Raw genomic sequence first — 18,668 nt, forward strand, 5'->3', positions numbered from 1 at the left:
TCGGGACGAGCTCCCGATTTACTTGTAAGCGCTTACCTCTCAGCACATCGATCTGCGTCAAACACGGCGTCACTTCGCCCTGACAGCGGCCCAGGCTGAACGTACATGCAACAAGCCTTAGTTCAGCTGCATGAAGCTATTCGCTACAAGTCTGATCCTGTTGTGAAGAGGTGCGAGACTATCAAAAGGAACATCCTAAGGGTCACTGAAAGCATATAAGATATGATAAACCTCAAAAAAGATGGCTCAAAATAGCGATGCCAAAAAAAAGGCAAAAAATAAAGACAGGAATGGAAACACAGGGGATCGAACCCCGGACCTTCGCTTTTCCGGACCGCGAACTTGGAGGATCCAACAGGTATGCGGAAGCGACGTCATACCACTAGACCATATTCCCTCGTTGTGTTCGGCAGTAAACAAGAAGCCAACATAACCCACACAATTCAATTTTGCCGGGACGTGTAGGGCTTTTGGCTCCTCCCGTCCTCTAGACTGACCGACACTTCATGAACCTACACACACAGAAGTCATCGAAGTGCAGTTCCATGGGATGACATTGCAGCAAGAAAGCGCTTCAGAATCGTTGCGTGCCTTCGTAGCGCTTGAAAATCTCTTCGCTGGCAGCAAACATCTCGCTTGCCATCCTATGAACCTCCGTTCCCGGTCGATTGTACATCAGGCTATTGGCAAACATCAAGGCCAAACTCCTTCGGAGCTGCTTGGCGCTCGCGATGGAGCCTTCCTTGATGCGGGCCTTGATCGTCTTAATATCCAGCGGATGCTTGATGAGCGTATAGTAGTCGGGAGCGTCCTGTTCCTTGATGGGTGCGTGAAAGAGGTTGCCGTGCGTGTGGTTGGATACTTCGGTGAGGAGCATCGAGAGGACTTGGGCGGTCTTGCGTTTGGCCGCGGCGGTTTGACGGTCCGATGAGGCCCCTGGGGGCGTGGGCTTGGGTGGGCGAGTGGAGTGCGTGGAGGAAAGACGCGGACGGAGAGGTTTGCGTCTGGAGGAAGGTTTCTGCTCGTCATCCGAGGCAGACTCGTCCACTTCTTCCGGCTCAACAGGTGAGGATGAAGGTGCCGCTGTGACATCCTCCTTCGTAGGCGAGCGCTTGCGAGACGACTCGACAGATTTGACCTGTTCCTCGGTCTCTTCTTCGTCGCTCGACTCGTCCGCGTCTTCGTCCATCACTGCTTCCTTGTCTGCATCCGCCTTCTGGTCTGCGACCGGCGCGACGTCCTTCGACGGAGCAGCAGCCTTGCTCGCATCGCCCGCGACAGCCTTGGCCTCGTCCGCACCGACCGCGGCCTCGGCTTCGTCCTCGCTGTCCATCTCCACATCCGACGAGGGCACCTTCTCGGCTTCCGCCGTGCGCGACTTCTTGACTGGCGACGCAGAGTCTGCTGCGGTCGATTTGGCAGCTGTACCTGCTCCAGCTGCCGGAGCGTCCTTCTTCGGTGACTCTGTCGATTCTTCGCGTTTGCGCTTGTTGGCTCCTGCGATGGACTCTGCGCTCTTCGCAGCAGCGACTGGTGTCTCTGAAGCGGGCTGGGCTGTGACGGACGCTGTCTGGACCGGCTCCTTCTCCTTGACCACCACATCTGCTGCCGGCGCCTCGTGAGGCTGCGTCGCCGCATCCTTCTGCGCTTCCGCTGCTGCCGCTGCAGTCGCAGCTTCTGTAGTCGAACTCTGCGCTTCGGCGGTGGATGTCGACGCTACAGCAGCATCCGCATTGCCCTCGGCTTGAGCTGACAGCTCCATGTTGGTCTCGAGATCGATCACCTGTTCTGCCGCCTTCTCCACTTCCGCCTGCAAGATCTTGCCCGCCGCCTTTTCGTCCTGCAGCACCTTGACGGCTGCTTCCGTCGCGGCGTCTGCGACGGCTTGTTCCGCTTCCTCGGTCGTCATCGCATCACCTGCCTTGTTTGCCGTGCTGCTGTCGCCATTGACGGCGGCCGAAGATGCCGCGACTGCCTCCGTCGCTGGTCTCGGAAGATTGATCGATGGCGTGCTCGGTAAGGTCGTTGGTCCAGGCACAAGTTTGGTCGGCGACTCGTCGATACTGGACCTCCTCTCACCTGGCTTCCTGCCCTTGACCAGCTCGCTCTTCTTCCCGGCGCTATTGGGCGCAGATCCCGTACCCGTGCTTGCCGGTGAGCCCTTGGACAGATCTCCCTGTGGCAGTGTCGCCGAGCTCTCTCCCCTCGCTCGACCCTTCTTCGCGCTCTTGGGCGTCGTGCTCGCCGTCGAAGCCGGAGTTGTCGGTCCTGCGATCGACGCCGCGGTGCTGCCCGGAGTACTTGGCGGTAGCGGTGGTCCATTGGCCAGGTTCTCCATCTCGATCCGGAGCTCCATCTCCAATCTTGCGTCTGCTTTGCCCGACTTGATCTCATCGATCTCCTTGACCAAGCTCTTGAACTGCTCCTCCTTCTCCTTGATCTGTTCCTTGAGCTCCTCCAGCCTCTCCGCATACAACAACTGAGCGAGGGCCAGCTGCGACCGCCGATCCGTCCGCGGCTGCAGACCCCTCGCTTCTTTCGGTTTGGGCGTGGTGGGCGTGACAGGTTCAGGAACGACTTCGTCTTTGCCAAGGACGAGACCGCGTTGGCGCATGAGCGCGATCCATGCCCGCTCGCACTCGCGCGTGCCAAAGATGCGGCCCAGCGTGAGACCTGCATTGGCCGCTTGCTCGAGGCGCGACTGTTGACGGACAAGAGGGTGCGCGAGGAGAAGGGAGGAAACGCGACCCCAGTCAGGAGGCGAGGTGCCGATCTCATGCACGGCTTGCGCCAGGAGCAGCTTGTCGCGGAGAGAGAGCTTGGCTAGTGCCGATGGCTGGAGTGCGTGTGGAGAGGGGATCATTGGATTCATGGTGGAGAAAAGCGGGAGTTGTGCTTATACTTCTTCAGTGTGTGAGAGGGCGAGCGATGCGCGATGTGGCCTGCATCGACATAGGCGAAGGATCGGAGGTGACCGTCAAAGTTGGGCGTTAAGGTCGTTATGGATCGATGCAGCCGTTGTGCGGGCAAGAAACGTGAGGAGAACACTAGGCAAGTGGTGAAAGAGTCCTGAGCTCGGTGCGGTATCTCGATGCTGCTGACGAGGTGAGTGGAGACGTCTCGCTTCTGATGGAAGAGCGGGTGATACGAAGATGGAAGGTTCAAGCTCGAAGGAGCGGATCGATGATTTCTAGAATTGCGAGACGGCCAACGCGCCTCCATATCGGTCCCCCGATTCGCCCTCGAAAACCGACTTCTTCGCCTGTGTCGCGTCACGAATCGGCCGATGGGTGTGTGTCTCGCTTGGTCGGGCCATTTTTCAGAAGAAACGAAAGCAGGTCCGACGTGGTACGAAGATGTACCGACCATCCTCATCTCACCCACCCTTTCAACACTGATTGTTGACTCCCTTCCTCACCATGACGGCCGACAAAGGAGCCTCGAGCTCCACCACGCTGCCCGCCGAGATCTACGAACAAAAGGATGAAGCTTACTTTGGCTACTACTCCATGCTCTCGCACCAGGCTCAGATGCTCCAAGACACGGTCCGAACAGCAGCCTACCAGCGGGCGATCCTCAACAATGCGCAGCACGATTTCGTCGACAAGGTGGTCATGGACGTCGGGGCGGGGAATGGCATCTTGAGCTTCTTTGCGGCGCAAGCGGGGGCGAAGAAGGTGTATGCCATCGAGGCGTCCAACATGGTCGAGTGCCTGCAGAAGGTGGTCGATGCTTCGCATGCGACTCGGAAGCCGGAGGTGGTGAAGGGGGAGAAGGAGGCGCTGGAGCTGATGGGTGCGGGCGATGCGGGACTGGGCGGTGTGAGCTTTGGAACGACCAATCCGACCGAACAGAGGAACGGCTGGTTGCAGGGGAGACTCGTACCCGTGCACTCAAAGGTGGAAGACGTCACGGCGAAACACCTCGAGGGCCACACACAGGTAGACACGATCGTCTCGGAATGTCTCGGAGTGCTGCTGGTGCACGAGCGCATGTGCGAAAGTTTTCTGGATGCAAGAGACCGGTTCCTCGCCCCGGGAGGGTCCGTCTTCCCCTCGGCCGGCACCATCTGCCTCGCCCCATTCGAGGACAAGCAGCTGTGGAACGATACCGCCAACAAGGCCAAGTGGTGGCTCAACAGCAACTTTTACGGTGTCGACGTCTCCCCCTTTGCGGCTCTCGCGTTTGAGGAAAATTTCTCGAGCCCCGTGGTGGGTGTCTTCCCCCCGCAGTGTTTGCTGAGCGTATCGAGCGACTACGTGATCGATTTCGCCAGTATCACGCAGGCCGAGCTGAGGGAGTTCACCGTTCCCGTCGAGTGGGTGTTCGCCAACGCAGCGATAGTGCATGGGCTGGGAGGATGGTTTGATCTGCACTTCAACTCTCAATCGCCCTCGAACAACGATACGGATACGACGATGGGCGAGGCGACCACCAACGCAAATGGGATGTCGCTCGAATCGGCGCTCGACACGCTCAAGACGGCTTCCGCTCTCGCCTCGGCCTCCACACCCACCTCGAATAGCACAGATGCGATTCTACCCACCATCCCCACCGTCTCAACCACCTCGGCAACAGCTGGCAACTTTATGACCACCAGTCCCTACGCGGATCCGACGCACTGGCAGCAGGTCCGCTTCCTCCTTCCCGAACCCCTCGCCGTCAACCGAAACCAGAAGATTGCCGGTAGCGTCCACTGCAAGGTCAACGACCAGAGGAGTTACACCATGACCGCCCACCTCAGGCTGCTCAACCCGGACGGTACCGCGTCGGATAGCCCCACGACCACGAGGAAAGCTGTCTGGCGGCTGGATCGTCAGACGTACTCCTGGTCGTGAAAAGGAAATGTATAGAATTACATCATTGAGACCTTATGCATTGTTCGAGAGTTGGCGAGTGTGAATGCGAGATGCGAGATGCTTGATTGCGATGCGAGAGGATGAGAGTGTGCTGATGAGACGCGAGTGGTGCTTGGTTGATGGCGCGCAAGAGTAAAGCACGTCGAGATTGAAGCTCGGCCGTATCGGTGTCCTTGAGTCCGAAAGAGAGAGCTATCTTGGCAGAGTGTAGGCATGATCGTACCTGGTTCGAGCGACGTGGATATCGAGAGGCTTGAACAGTTGCTGTCTTGCGCCCTGAAGGTCAAGGTCTGTTGCTTTCGGCCGGGCCCGATGTGGTAGACGAAGCTGCATATTCGAAAGGACACCTCTGCCCGTTCATGTGAAGCTTGAAACTGCTCGGTGATGGGTTGCTGTAGCAGCCAGGCAGTAGTGGCGCAGCTTGACCGATCATGTCTTGATGTACTTGCCAAACATGATGAGCACGCCGATGAGAAAGACAAAGGCGTGGAAAGCGGGGTGGTTGACTGGACAAGCCATCTCGAGAGCCGATTTGACTTGTCGACGGCAGCCTTTGTAGCGCGAGTAAGATTGGCGAGACGCTTTAGATGGACGGTAAGAGGTTGCAGACAAGACAGAGGGTCGCTGCGGGAGGACGTGATGGTTGAGAGATGAGCGAGACAGGGTCTGAGTGAGTGAAAGTGGAAGCCGCGGAGTAGCCGAGAGTCGCTGAGTGATTCAAATCCAAAAAAAAGGCTCCGAGGCGAGCACCGCTTCCCACGCTCCCACCACCGATCGGATCGCATCCTTCATACCCTTCTTCTCGCGTGTCGCACGCTCGTCAGCGTTCCCACGGACACTGCCGCAGCTATCGGAAGCTTGCCGAAGGGAAATGATAGGCGCTGGCAGCAGGCATTCGGTTAGTCAGCCAACTGAAGAAGAGCAGCTCATCTCGTCGAAACGCTCACAGAACGAGGTCCGCGCCCTTGATGCTCATACGCGGCGAGGGGGTCTCAACTCAACGCGCGCACACACCCGGGAAAGATTCGTGAAAAGAATGCAATTGATATTGATCGGCAAGCGAGTCGTACTATCAAGGTCGTCAGAAGAGAAAAGACATGAACAGGTCGTTGCGGATGCGTAACAGAGAAACAGAATCATGGCGTTGAGGTGTTGATGGGTCGGTGTTGAAATGCTGAAGAAAACGATGCAAGAGAGACGGGACGGGTCCTTCCAAAGATCCATCCAGGGAACGGAAAGCAGAGGTCGGGGCATGAGAGGCGAGCAGACTAAGGACGGCCATCGATCATGACGAGTGATGCGAGAGGAAGCGAGCGGGCGAGACAACAGCGGCAGCCAATACGGGGGTATCTGCGATCTCTCACCTAGCAAACGAAGAGCGATCGCCTGTGTGGCCACCACCACCATCGCAACTCGTGCTTTAGAGGTGACCAGCGAGCTCGGCCTTGACCCAGCTCTCGGCGGCGGTACCGTTCTCAGCAGCCTGGATCAGACCAGGGATGCACGAGCACGGGTTGGCACCGTACGGCTGCTGGTCAAGATCCATCGGGATCCATCCATACTGCAGACCCGTCTTGTACGACCAGTCTGGGTTGTTGTCGTTCCTCCAGCTCCACTGGATCCATCCGCCGCCCTGCTCGTAGATGAACTGCTGCGTCTTGAAGTTGCGCGCCATGAACGCCATGTACTTGACCGAGTACGGGTAGGTGACGCCGGGCAAGCTGGGGAACTTGATGGGGCCCACGGGCAGATCGCGGTCGGCCATACGGTCGCCGTTGGGTCCGTTGACGTTCCACTCACCCGCGATCGACGGGTAGTACTGCTGCGACTTGGCGAACGAGTCGACCAGCTGGCAGGCCTGCTGGAGTCGCTGCGTATCCTTGGCCTGGTGCTGCCAGTCCGAGTAGACAAAGTACGGGTGCGTGTCGAGCAGAACACGATGACGCGCACGGCCCGTCCAGAAGTTCTGCCAGTACTGCAGGCCCTGGAATCCGTCGTGAATCGCGAGGAGCATGTTCGAGTACTTGTTCCATCCCTCGGGGATCGCCACGCGGTTGCGAGCCCACGGGTAGTACTTGTTCAGCAGATCCTGCACAGCCGGAACCACGTTGGCCTTGGGCTCGTTGACCGCCTCGATCGCCGTCACCGTTCCGGCGTAGTCGTCGAGCGTGAACTCCTTGACCAGTCGGTTGAAGGCGTACTGCGTCTGAGTGAAGTACGCCGGGTTGTTGGCCCAATTGATCGGTCCACTGCGTCCGGAGTTGTCGAACCCGTTCTGCGAGCCGGGCACACTGTGCAGGTCGATCCACACCTTGAGGCCGAGCTTCTTGGCCTTCATGACACCCTCCTTGAGCTTGGCGAAGCGGTTGAGCGTGAGGTAAGGTGCGTTGGGTCCCACGGCCTCGGCAAACATGAAGTAGGGGACAGGGATACGGACGTGGTTGAGACCAGCCGCCTTGATCTGCTGCCAGTCGTCGTCGGTCATCCACTCGTCAAAGTGCTTCTGCAGCACATACGAAGCCCAGCCCTTGTCCGAGTAGAGACCCGCGGTCCACTCGTCGATGATCGGGTTAGGCCAGGGTGCGTTGATGGCGTGGTCGTTGAGCGCCTGCATCAGCGAGCTGTCCATCCAGCCCTCGAACAGAAGCCAGTTACCCAGGTTGACACCGCGCACCTTTTCGTTCTTGTAGTCGAAGCCGGAGTCGGCGGGCAGGTTGGGCAGCGCCTTGCCGTCAAGCATGCCATCCTCACGTGCCTCGGCGGACAGGTGCGCCTCCTCACCCCACGACATGGGCTCCGAGACGTTGAAGTTGAAGGTGAAATCGGGCGAAGCACCGTGGGCGCTGTTGGTGTTGACGCTGAACGAGAAGCCGAGCGACTTGGCGGCGCTCTTGACGGCACTAGCAGCGCGGTAGGGCGACATGGCGTTGCCCATGCCTAGCATGGAGCTCGCCTTGTCGAGCCTGTCGATGGCCGACTCGAGACGCTGCTGCACGTTGCTCCAGAACTGGCTGGAAGAGTCGGCCTGGCCCTCGGAGGGGATGTAGTGCAGCTCGTCGAGGTAGGTCTCTTCGAGACGCTCGTTGGACTCGAGACGCATGCGACGAGCGCCGGACATGGAACGAGGGTCCTTCATGACAGGCACGGGCGGGTTGACAGTGTAGCGCGCCTTGTAGGGCGAGACACCCTTGTAGTTGCGAACAGCGGGCATGGCTTCGGCATTGTCAGCCATCAGGGCCATGGCGATGGCCGCCAGACCAAACGAAGTGATCTTCATATTGGTATCTAGTCGCTGCTCTGCGGTGTGCCTGTGAGAGTGGCTCTAGATTGCCGGCTGCGGTGTGTGGTAAGCTTGAATTGGAAAAGAAAGTGGCGAAGCGGTGTACGTGTGGTTGGGTGGTGGTGGTATCAAAGGGGACGGCGAGGTGGTGGAAGGGGAGATAGCGTGTGTATGAGTAGGAGTGGAGTGGAGAGAGAGGAGGAGATAGATGCAACGAAAGCTGCAAGTGATGAGGGGAGGGAGGAAGAAGAAGCTGGAGACGGAGGTGAAAATGCGACTAGTCTTTATACGATAGTCTGTTTGAGTAGAAGATCGAGTGACATTCTGCTGTAGGAAGGTACGCTCTTGGAAGCAAGCGAGGCAGGCACGGGCAAGCGAAGAGCGGCGGAGTTGGGACGATTCGAGGCCAGCGGGCCTCATCGCTAGCCGGGACGTCGGTAGCGGACAATGTGACAGCACCGGTCAAGCGGATAAGAAGGGGGCGTTCCAACATTCAGGGGCAAGTGCACCAGAGGTAAGGAGGCGAGCAATGTGCACTCAAGCTCTACCGTCACTGGAGCAGAGAGGAGAAGTTGATGCCAAGGAGAGCTGTGTGAGTCGGACAGAGAGCACATTGTCGGTCCCTGAATGAGAACTCATGCATGCCGAGCTAATTGTTTGCTAGGGATCGTGACTCCTATGGTCACCGACTTTGAGCCAAGCTAATCGGCGACTCAGAGGTGAGGCCCATGGAGCAGTGTGTGCTCGCAGAATGAGACGGAATGGAGTTTGGCAGGGTTGAGCTTGGCATCTAGGACAAGGAGGCTGCGCGCATGGGATGATGCAGCTGAGACTGCGTAGATGAGAGGGAGCAGAGATGTCAGAGACCGGCATTAGGAAGGAAGGAGGGTGCAGGGTCGACGGTTGGTAGAGCAGCCACTGTACTGATGCCGAGGCGCTTGGCGAATGGCAGCCCGTGTGGTTGACTTGGCAGCGACAGGTAACGATCGGGGTTGCATTCATCGTCAGGAGCAGCAGGAAGCGACGCTCGCTCTAGACCCGAAGATGGACAGAGATGCCGGCGCTTGAAGGGGCAAGGAGGACGAGATGAACGAGGCAAGGGTCCTGAGGCGATGCGGCGTCTAAGAATCAGTTGGGCGGTGGATAGTCTTCGAACCTTGACGTGCGCATTGCATGAATAACGTCGCTAATATCCGGCGTGGCTTTTCTGCCTCGAGCCCCTGTATCATCGTTGCCGTCCATCGACTCCTCTCCCTGCACGCCGTCTGATCCGAGATACGCGCCTTGCTTCAAAGTGGCTTGAGCTTCATTGATAAGCAGCGAGTCTCTACATTGGCAAACAAATGAAGAGCGGAGAGGATCTCGACGTGGGACGTGCTTCCCGGTTCCGATGATTGCATCAATGAACAAACCAACGCCGGCTTTCCTTGGACAAGGATGCCGGGACTAGCTCAGCTTGATCGTACTCGCCGAGATTCCCAACTAGTGAGACATGAGAAGGTCAAGAGAGGGTCTCATCTGTGACAGTCAGCTGCAGCAAAGGTGCATGCGGAGACTGCTTTGCAAACGTTGGACGGCGAATCTACGAGTTGGCAGGCGGAAATTGGCAGGTGTTGGTCTCGCTTAAAGGGCGCTTCGGCCGTCGATCGATCTGAGCCGATGTCGCCCTGTGCTGCCGCTTTTCTGTCGGCTAGATTGCGCTACCCCACCTTGGCCTCTCCTTTGCTTCTTCCCCCTGCATACAGGTTTCGCTTCGTGCTATGTTTCAACCATACACTTGAAGTCTTCTTGTCGCCTTCAGACAGCTGCACATCTCACTGCAATCCTCCCTGGACGTCTTGATCTCATCGTAATTGGAGCAAGACCTTGAGGCAGCGCTGGATGCATAGTTCAGGCACCATCTAAATCATTCAAATTTGACGGCCTCAGTGGCGCTCTAAGCCATTTACCGCTTAATTCCCACAAAGGAATTCGGCGCTCCCCGCTCAGTTTAAGATTTCTGGACGTCATCTCGTGTCGCCGTGCGGTAGATGTTGGACATGGCATTCATGCACCTTGGAGCTCCACGGCCTTTCCTTCATCTTGATTCGTCCTTTTGTCCATGTGGCTTCATCATCATCGTCTTTGGCTCAGATGCGGGAAGCAGGTACAAGAGCGCATTGACCACATGTACGGCGATGCGATCACGAGTCGAGCACCGAGAATCGTTGGCAACCGATCCGACCGAGAATCGATCGTGCGGCCTTCTTACAGCCTGTATTGTGTGGATTTCGCTGTCTCTGCGTGTCTGTGCTCTTCGGGACAGCGTGCCTGGCCTCGAGTCGGTCAGTGTTGAGCAGGACGGTCTACCTCCGAGGCGAGTCCCGGTTGGCAATGTTCTCGGAACACCTTACGATCTTGCAAGTCACCGCAATCTGTTTCGCAGCCGGCCATCTAGTTCCGGCCGTTCCCTCGTCACACTCTTGTGAGTCTCGTCATCACCTTTTCTGGTCACACACCACTTGTCTCGGCAATCTAGCTTGCGTCCACTCTCATCGTCAACGCTAAGTAGCGACGCTGAGCTCGTCCAATGACAAAAGAATTTGAAATGAAAAAAGAAAAGAACTGCAGCACCTAGGATTCCCGCGTGGTCCCCCACCGCAGTACTGACTAGGCGATACCTTGCTTAACTTCGCAGATCGGACGGGATGCGGTGCTTTCAAGGTTCTATGGCCGCAGATATTCTGCACCATACTACAGTAGACAATATACCCGTGTGATACGACGGACAACCTTTGCACCTTCTCCTGGCTTCAACCGATCCTTCCCACCGATCGATCACGCTAGAGTGCTCAACATGGCTCTGATCATCCAACATTCATACAGCATTGTCTGTGATACTAGCAGTTGCTGCTTTTGCGACGGGCGCTGCTGTATGGAAACCTGGTGGCTGGCGAAGGTGTTGCGTTCCAAGCCTACAGATGGCGAGGAGGCCGAACTTGAAAAGGTTAAAAGTTTCCAAACGTGTTAGGGCACGCAAAGCACAACCTAAAAGAATAATCCATCATGCCGATGGTCTCGGGTGAGTGAGATCGGAACCGTTCCTGGCGTGTCACGGACCAAGAGGGAGAAAGAGAGCCAGCTGCAGGCACCATTTCTTACAAGCACAGCCCCTGCCTGCGTTTCCCTCCACACGCTTTCCGGCGCCCACGTCGTGTGATTTGCAGACCATCTTCTCACCATCCATCATCCAGGAACCCGCTCAAGCAATCCAACCCGGCGGCTGTTCGTTCACGCTTGTCCGGATACGGTGGAAATACACTATTTCCCTCCGTTCATCGTCGATAGCAGACCCGGCTCTGCGGACGCCACAACACGATGAACGCAGATCTTCTCTCCTCGATTCAGAAAGGCAAGGGCCTTAAAAGTAAGCATCACCCTTGTTGAGTGAGACCTCATAGCGCCAACGTCACTGACTTAGTCTTTGCGCTTCGAATGCCTTCACACGTCAACAGAGGCTGTCACAAATGATCGATCAGCTCCTCAAGTCGAACCCAAGAGCGGCGGTGGAGGAGGCGGGGGCGGAGGCGGAGGCTCCAGCATCGCAACCTCTGGAGGAGGTGGATCTGCAATGGGAGGACCGCCTGGTCTAGGTGGACTGTTTGCAGGTGGCATGCCCAAGCTTAAACCCAGCGGTGGTGGGAGTCCAGCCATCAACACGAGCCTTGGAAAACCGCCAACTCGACCTGGCGCCAGCGCCCCGCCCTCTCGTCCAGCAGCACCCTCATCCGCTGCACCACCGCCGCCTCCTCCTCCTTCTGCAGGAGGCCGTCCAGCTCCCCCTCGAGGACCGCCTCCGCCTCCTACAGCAGCTGCTCCATCTTTGCCAGGTCGAGGGGTACCTCCACCACCGAGCAGACCAGCCGCAGCAGCTCCAAGTGGAGCTCCTCCACCGCCGCCGCCGCCTCCTCCCGGGCGACCTACGAGCAGCACACCAAGCGCGCCTCCTCCGCCTCCGCCACCCGGTCGACCGATCAGCAGCACGCCCATCGCACCTCCACCCCCTCCGCCGCCTGGACGACCTACAAGCAGTACGCCAAGTGCACCGCCTCCTCCCCCGCCACCTGGTCGTCCGAGCGCCGTAGCTCCTGCCGCACCGCCCCCGCCTCCTCCGCCCGGCAGACCGACGAGCGGTGCGCCAAGTGCACCCCCACCTCCTCCTCCACCCGGTCGACCGAGCGCTGCTGCCCCACCACCGCCCCCTCCTGGCCGTCCTAGTGCTGCTGCTCCACCACCGCCTCCCCCTCCTTCGAGACCAAGCCCAGCAGCGGCAGCGCCATCAACGCCTACTCGACCGTCTGCTGGCGCCCCACCACCCCCTCCTCCGCCCCCCTCCAGCGCAGCACCCTCCCGTACCGTCCCCGTCCCTCCAGCCGCGCCATCCTCCGGTGCACCAACACCACCACGTCGCTCCGCGGCCCCTCCTCCGCCACCCCCTCCTTCAAGCGGTCATTCTCGCTCGTCCTCCGCCGCCGCCCCACCCCCACCTCCTGGTCGAGCGGCCCCACCTATTCGCGCCGCCGCTCCCGCCGCTCCGCCATCGCGCGTCCCACCCCCCGTCGCAGCACCACCCATTCGAACCGCCAGCTCCACCTTCGCACGCCCCAACGGCGGGTCGCAGATCACCCGCGTCCCATCCCCACCCCTCACATCGGGGTCGCTCAGCTTCAGTCCAAGTAGCAACTTCCCCCCTCCACGCGGGTTCAATGCTTCGGCTGCTAGCCAGCATCGCTATCCCAGTGGGGCGAGTAAGGGGAGCAGTTTCGACTTTGGTAGTCTGGCGTAGATGTACTCGTAGCCATGCGCAATAGCAAACGATTCAACAGGGGGATGTGTATGATTGCAAAAGCGTGGGGTCGACTAGATACAAGCAGTGTGTGGTGAGTACAGGTGCTATTGGGGCAGGATGGGTGGTGTGGGCAGGGGTCTTTCAACCGCAATTGGGGGCCGCTCAGGATGAACGACGATGCTGGGCACGCGCTCCCATCGGGTGGGCGAGGCGAGGGGTACGCTGTCCACCTCTTTTCGTTCGCCTTGACGACGATACCTGCCCAACGTGTTGTTCGGTTCCTGATGGGACTTGGTGCGCTCTGTGATGGGTGCACCCGTTGCGTCGGTGGACAAGCACTTCCTCTCGCGGCGGCTGGAACATTGACGTTCGAGATCGGCCAGCTTTGCAGAGAGCAGCGCGGGTTCGAGTTGCGGCACGGGCTTTCGCACTACCGGCGGAGGTGCAGGAACCCCCAGGTGAACGGCACCGTCGCCCGCACGGGAAGGTTCGATCGTCCACCCCTCGCCATCGGCAGTGATGGTGGCGGTGCAACTGGCAACATCGCTCTGTCGCGGCTGAGACGGCTCGTAGAGGGGCGTCGTCGTAAGCTTCCGCAAATGAGACCCAAGCCGGCTCAACCGCTTTGCCGCACCACCATCGCTCGAGGCCTCAGAAACCTCGCTTAGATTTTGCCGGTTGAGTTCGCGCCACACTCCCATCTTCTCCCTCCACCCCTGGACCAGCTCATCGCCAATCGCAGCGCTGCTCCGTCGCATCGCACGTCGCACCGAGCGTGCAGCACCCAGTCCACAAGCCGGGGTGGTGAACTTGTCCTCTTGCCCAGGAAGCGGCGCAAACGGCGGGAGGGGATCTTCAAAGGCGTAACTGCGCGTAAGATGATCCTTGTACAGCGCACGGGCGATGCTGCGCGCGATCGAGATGAGAAGCATGAGAAAGATCAGCGCTGCTGCGGCTAGAGCGGCGACGGTTAGCGGGAAGAGGCGGTTTTTGGGTGAGAGGAGGCTGTGATGGGTCGGGGAGATGGGGGTTGTTGTCGAGGTTGGGAGCGAGGTAGGTGTGTCGGTTGTGGCTGGAGGGGTGAGGATGCTCGTTAGGGGCGCAGAAGGCGTGGCTACCGTCGAGGAGGTAGGCAGAGGAGAGGAAGTGGGAGAAGCGGTAGAGGAGGGAGGAGGTAGGGGAGAAGGGCTGCTGACAACGTAACCAGCCGTCGCAGTCGGACCAGCCGTGTTCTTCGAAGCGGCAGCGGCGAGCACCGACGCTGGGATGACATGGCCCGGTCTACCCGCCGTAGCATCTGTCATACCAGCTGACGGTACAGAAACGCCCAGCAGAGAAGGCCAGTCAAGCTGTCGCTTGCGACCGTCTGCGGGTGATCCGACCAGCGGATTGTCCGCGAGTGAGTGAATCAGCCGATAGACCAGGCCGGGCGGCCTATCGCGCGGAGGAGAAGCGACGGATCGACCGACGCTGCCTCCTTGCACGGCACCCACGAACAGGTTGAGGAAGAGCAGTGCGACCAGGAAGCTCGTGACGACGTGAGGGCGACGCATCTTGACGGCTAAGTGGCAAGAAGGAGCAGTGGGGGAGAACAACAAGGCCAGCTTGTTTCGAGTTCTGATATGGTCGCACTCGTGACGACGGTCGTGAACTTGGCTCGAGCGATGGTGGGGAAAGGACAGTACGTGTTCAGAACCTGCTGAAGACTGGAACGGTATGGGAGTGCCTGCTCTCGATAAGGATGCGAAGGGGACGTCGTTGGTGCTTGATGGATGACGAGAGGAAAGATGACGAAGGGCAGGATCAAAGTCTCGTCGCCTCCTTTACCCACGGTGCCAGGACGTCGCGACGAGGGAGCCGAGAGAGTTCGCGCAACAGCGAGACGGATCATCGCCTGCTCCCTACAATGGCTGGTGGCTGGTGTGAACCCGCTGCAGAGGTTAACCCCTTGCAGCAGTGACCGTCGCGATAAATGACATGTCCCTTGCAGCGGACGATTTTCCGAGTGGCGTTTGTCCCTCGCATGTCCACACTGCAACCGGAAACTAGTGCGCTCAACTTCCACTACAGCAAGAACGATGGCAAAGAGTCCAGCGTAGAGCCATTTGCGTTGAATAAATCAGATACAAGTACAAGAAGAGAAGATTGCAGGGAAAGTGACGTGAGATGCTTTTTCTTTTGGGTTGGACCAAGTTGCGAGATTGTTCGAGTTTGGCGTCATGTCGGGTGCAATGCCTGCCGAGTTGCGCCGTCTGAGGGGGACCGAACGCTGTTGGAGCGTCCCGTCACCTTCTCTGAGCGTTAGAAGAACGACCGTCCGAAAGCACCAGCTTCTGAATTGCTCGGCTTGGGGCTCACCTCCAACACCGAGTAATGAATCAAATTGAGCGCTTTGATGGCCAGCTTTTCGTGCAACACACACGAGATGTTGATCTCGCTGGCGCCTTGGCTGATCATCTCGATGTTGACGTTGCCCTCGGCGAGCACGGTGAACATCCGCCCCGCCACACCGACCATGTTCCTCATGTGCTTGCCGACAAGGCTCAGAATCGCCATGTCGCGCAACACGCTGACCGTGCCCACCTTTTGCAGGTCCGCTTTGACCTTTTCGAGCGTTCGTGGTCTCAATCCCGCCGCCATGGCCATCGAGACGTGCACCTCCGACGTCGAGATGAGGTCGACAACGACGCCGTACTTGTCGAGCGTGCCGAAAATCTTTGCGAAGAAGCCGTGCGAGACCGTCTTGCGATTTGAGTGTACGTTGAGAACCAGAACATTGTCCTTGATGGTGACGGCGGTGGGCAGCTTGCGCTCGCCCATGACGGGTCGTGCCGCTTCGCTTTTGGACGAGGAGCCCCAGGCGGAAAAGTTGGACTTGCTGACCGAAGGCGTGAGGGGCGGGCGAGGCTGGTCGACATGGCCATCGACGAGCTTGTCTTCGGACCCATCGTGCCCCTCGGGGACGTCCGGGAAGATGACGGTACCCTGCCCAGTGGGATTCTCGACATTCTTGATGCGGATGGGGATGGCTTTCTTGATAGCCTGCTCCATGGTGAAGGGGTGGATGACTTCGCTGCCGTAGTAGGTCAGCTCGGCTGCCTCCTCGGGTGTAATGGACGGGATGAGGCGTGCGGTGGGCACCTTGCGGGGGTCTGCCGTGAACACGCCATCGACCTCTTTCCAGATCTGGAGCTCCTTTGCGGCGACACCAACAGCGCACAATGCGGCGCAAAGGTCGGTGTAGCCACGACCGATCTGCGAAAGCAACGAACCTGGAACGTTGCCAAAGTAGCCCGTCACGACTGGGACACCGGTGCATGCCTTGAGACGCTCTCCCAATGCCTCGCTGAGCGAGTCGTAGAAAGCCTGGTCGAGCGTGAACTCTCCTTGCGAATCCTGCACTGCATGCGCCGAGAAGGAAGGGTCGACGATGCTCTCGAGGGTTACGAGCTCTGCTTCGACGCCAGCATCGCGCAGCGCACCGACAGCAATGCGACAAGAAAGTCGCTCGCCGACTCCGATGATGATGTCCTTCGACTTGGGTGAAATCTCCTCGATGATCTTGGCCGCGAGAAGGAAGTCGCGCAGTCGATCGCAGTCCTGTGTGATGTCGTTTTCAATCTGCTCGAGCAGCTGCCTGTCCTTTGTGACGGCCTTTCTTGCCGAGGCGAGATGATCGGAGAGGATACGGTCGACAGTAGCATTGAATCCTACGGCGATCTCGGGCTCCGAGTCGGAGCCGGCGTCGCTCTTGGCGGACTTGGTCTGCTTGGCGGCCGAGTCGGTGCCGCCAATGAGGTTGAGCTGCTCAAGCTTCTTATCGAGCACATTGCTGCTAAGAGGCTCGATACGACCGAGCGGGGTGCCTTTCGAGCTCGACTTGCGGGAGAAGGCAGAGCCAGGACGGTGAACGGGTGTCTGGGCACCGTTTGTGAGTGATGCAACGGAGTTGGAGAGGGAGACTGCGGGGGTCAAGGCCTCGTCGAGCGCCTCGCTAGCGGCTTGAAGAAGAAGATTCGTAGTTCCTAGCGCTTTCGTCTGACCAGAGCGCGCAGAGCAGACGATGGCGACCTTGTTGCCTGCGAGGTAGGAGGGGACGATCTGTTGCGCGATGGTATCGAGAAACTTGCCAACGCTCGTGCCGCCGTACTTTTGGATGATCCATTCTGCGTTCGGATCATCGGGCGGTCCTCTGAGATGTGTGCTAGGTGGCATGGCTGTGATCGAGCGAGGCGGTAGGGGCTTCTACAGGAAGATGGGGGTAGCGAGCAATATAGGACAAGTAGAAGCCAAGTAGACAGACGGCGAGGCTGCAGACCTAATCCGAATGTGACTCGCAGCTGCAGGAAGAAAAGGCGTCATTTAGCCACGCCCAAATCACCGACCAATCAAAGCTGAAAAATCCCGCCTTGACGGGCAGAGTAAAGAGCTAACAGCCATCTGCCATTTCTTCGGCCTCGATAAGATCTTCTCAAAGTGGGGTCGCGCATCTCGGACCAATCGGACTTGAGCCAACAGATCTGCGATGACCTTCGAAAAAGAAAGTCGAGCATGCTTCGAATCTAACACGTAAGCCAAAATCGACAATCATTCCGAGGGTCGCCAGAACCCGGAAGCACCCTTGGGCTGAATGAAGCTCGGCTGTGGACATTGATAGTGGGCTGCAGGTGCAGCTTATCCGGGGCCCCTTGTGTTCCCATGTGAATGCCTGCGGACCAAGCCTGATGAGCATTCACATTCACATCCTGTCACAAGGGAAGAAGATCCGTGCTAGTGCCGGATGCCGATGCTTGGGTGCTTTCACATCCTCGAGCTTCGCAAGCCGTTGAGCTTGAGGATGTTTGAAGACATGCTTGCGATGGACAACTTCTGAGCGAGCGCTTGGGCTTGGACACTTCCTCGGGTCTCCGAAGCTCAAGCCGTCCTTCGCGGCCATAGACGTCACTCAATGAGGCCACACTCTTGTGTCTCTAGCAAATGCACGACCATGCTCGATTTCGAGGACCAGCAGGCAGCAGCCAAGACGATCGAGAGCTTGGATCCATGACGGATAAAAAGAACGAGCGCCTACGTGGGTGCAGGCAGAGGTGCGCGCGAGCTTAATTGGAAGCCCTCTTGGCGAGAAGCAAGAATGGAAGGCCGGCAGATGCATAAGGTCTAAGCGCGCCCTTACAGTAAGCAAGGGGCCTTCGCAAAGGCGAGTGCGTACGGATGTGATCTTAGCGAGCGAGGAGAGCACATACGTTTCGACAGGCCGCTTAGAGGCTCGCTTGCAAATTGCGTATCCCGGGCCGGCACACTCGTGGCAACAGCGGTTTGATCGCCGGTGTCAAGCCTGACGATTTTGCTCAAGTTGCCGAAATCTGGTTGACTGCTGTTTGACGGATCAATGCAGAGCTAGCCGACCCTCGAGGTTGAGGATGTGGGTGGATGGTCAGACATGACGTCGATGGCCGAGTTAGCTTTGGCCGAGGTGGAAGTCGACCATCGCAAGAAGTGTGCGGCGACTAACTGAGTCGAACGCATGGTCCTGATTGTCGGGCCTCGAAGAAGCCTGTGTGCTAGCGCGTCGGCAATCTGTTCAGGGCCCAAATGACAGCACTCACGATCTTTACGTCAAATGTCGAGCAGGCACCTGGACGCGCCGGCTTCTTTCTTTCCTTTGAAATCGGCAGGCTAGTCGCATCAAAAATCATGCACA

At 58.5% G+C, this 18,668-nt stretch overlaps 6 protein-coding genes and 1 non-coding gene across 7 annotated transcripts; 2 read left to right on the top strand and 5 right to left on the bottom strand.

Annotated features, from left to right (window-relative positions):
* Positions 1-291: 291 nt before the first annotated feature.
* PSEUBRA_006431 lies at positions 292-397 on the bottom strand. The gene is made up of 2 exons: positions 362-397; positions 292-327 (listed from the first exon to the last, which is right to left on the bottom strand). It is a non-coding gene; the product is annotated as a tRNA-Ala (tRNA).
* A 177-nt stretch (positions 398-574) lies between these two features.
* PSEUBRA_000599 (Bromodomain protein) lies at positions 575-2,872 on the bottom strand (the record flags this gene model as incomplete). The annotated part of the gene is made up of 1 exon (XM_016436180.1): positions 575-2,872. The coding sequence occupies one exon, from the start codon at positions 2,870-2,872 to the stop codon at positions 575-577; it is 2,298 nt and encodes a 765-aa protein (XP_016295175.1).
* Positions 2,873-3,419: 547 nt separating this feature from the next.
* Positions 3,420-4,838, top strand: PSEUBRA_000600 (Protein arginine N-methyltransferase; the record flags this gene model as incomplete). The annotated part of the gene is made up of 1 exon (XM_016436162.1): positions 3,420-4,838. One exon carries the CDS (start codon positions 3,420-3,422, stop codon positions 4,836-4,838), a length of 1,419 nt encoding a protein of 472 aa, XP_016295176.1.
* Positions 4,839-6,279: 1,441 nt separating this feature from the next.
* On the bottom strand, positions 6,280-8,136 carry PSEUBRA_000601 (Glycoside hydrolase, family 5; the record flags this gene model as incomplete). The annotated part of the gene is made up of 1 exon (XM_016436219.1): positions 6,280-8,136. One exon carries the CDS (start codon positions 8,134-8,136, stop codon positions 6,280-6,282), a length of 1,857 nt encoding a protein of 618 aa, XP_016295177.1.
* Positions 8,137-11,496: 3,360 nt separating this feature from the next.
* Positions 11,497-12,964, top strand: PSEUBRA_000602 (WH2 domain protein; the record flags this gene model as incomplete). Its single annotated transcript, XM_059464424.1, has 2 exons — positions 11,497-11,545; positions 11,634-12,964. 2 exons carry the CDS (start codon positions 11,497-11,499, stop codon positions 12,962-12,964), a joined length of 1,380 nt encoding a protein of 459 aa, XP_059321067.1.
* Positions 12,965-13,071: 107 nt separating this feature from the next.
* Positions 13,072-14,520, bottom strand: PSEUBRA_000603 (uncharacterized protein; the record flags this gene model as incomplete). The annotated part of the gene is made up of 1 exon (XM_059464425.1): positions 13,072-14,520. The coding sequence occupies one exon, from the start codon at positions 14,518-14,520 to the stop codon at positions 13,072-13,074; it is 1,449 nt and encodes a 482-aa protein (XP_059321068.1).
* Positions 14,521-15,268: 748 nt separating this feature from the next.
* PSEUBRA_000604 (Aspartate/glutamate/uridylate kinase) lies at positions 15,269-17,182 on the bottom strand (the record flags this gene model as incomplete). Its single annotated transcript, XM_016436225.1, has 1 exon — positions 15,269-17,182. The coding sequence occupies one exon, from the start codon at positions 17,180-17,182 to the stop codon at positions 15,269-15,271; it is 1,914 nt and encodes a 637-aa protein (XP_016295178.1).
* Positions 17,183-18,668: the final 1,486 nt, after the last annotated feature.

Source organism: Kalmanozyma brasiliensis (genome assembly GCF_000497045.1).
Source record: "Kalmanozyma brasiliensis GHG001 unplaced genomic scaffold PSEUBRA_SCAF1, whole genome shotgun sequence".
NCBI lineage: Eukaryota > Fungi > Basidiomycota > Ustilaginomycetes > Ustilaginales > Kalmanozyma > Kalmanozyma brasiliensis.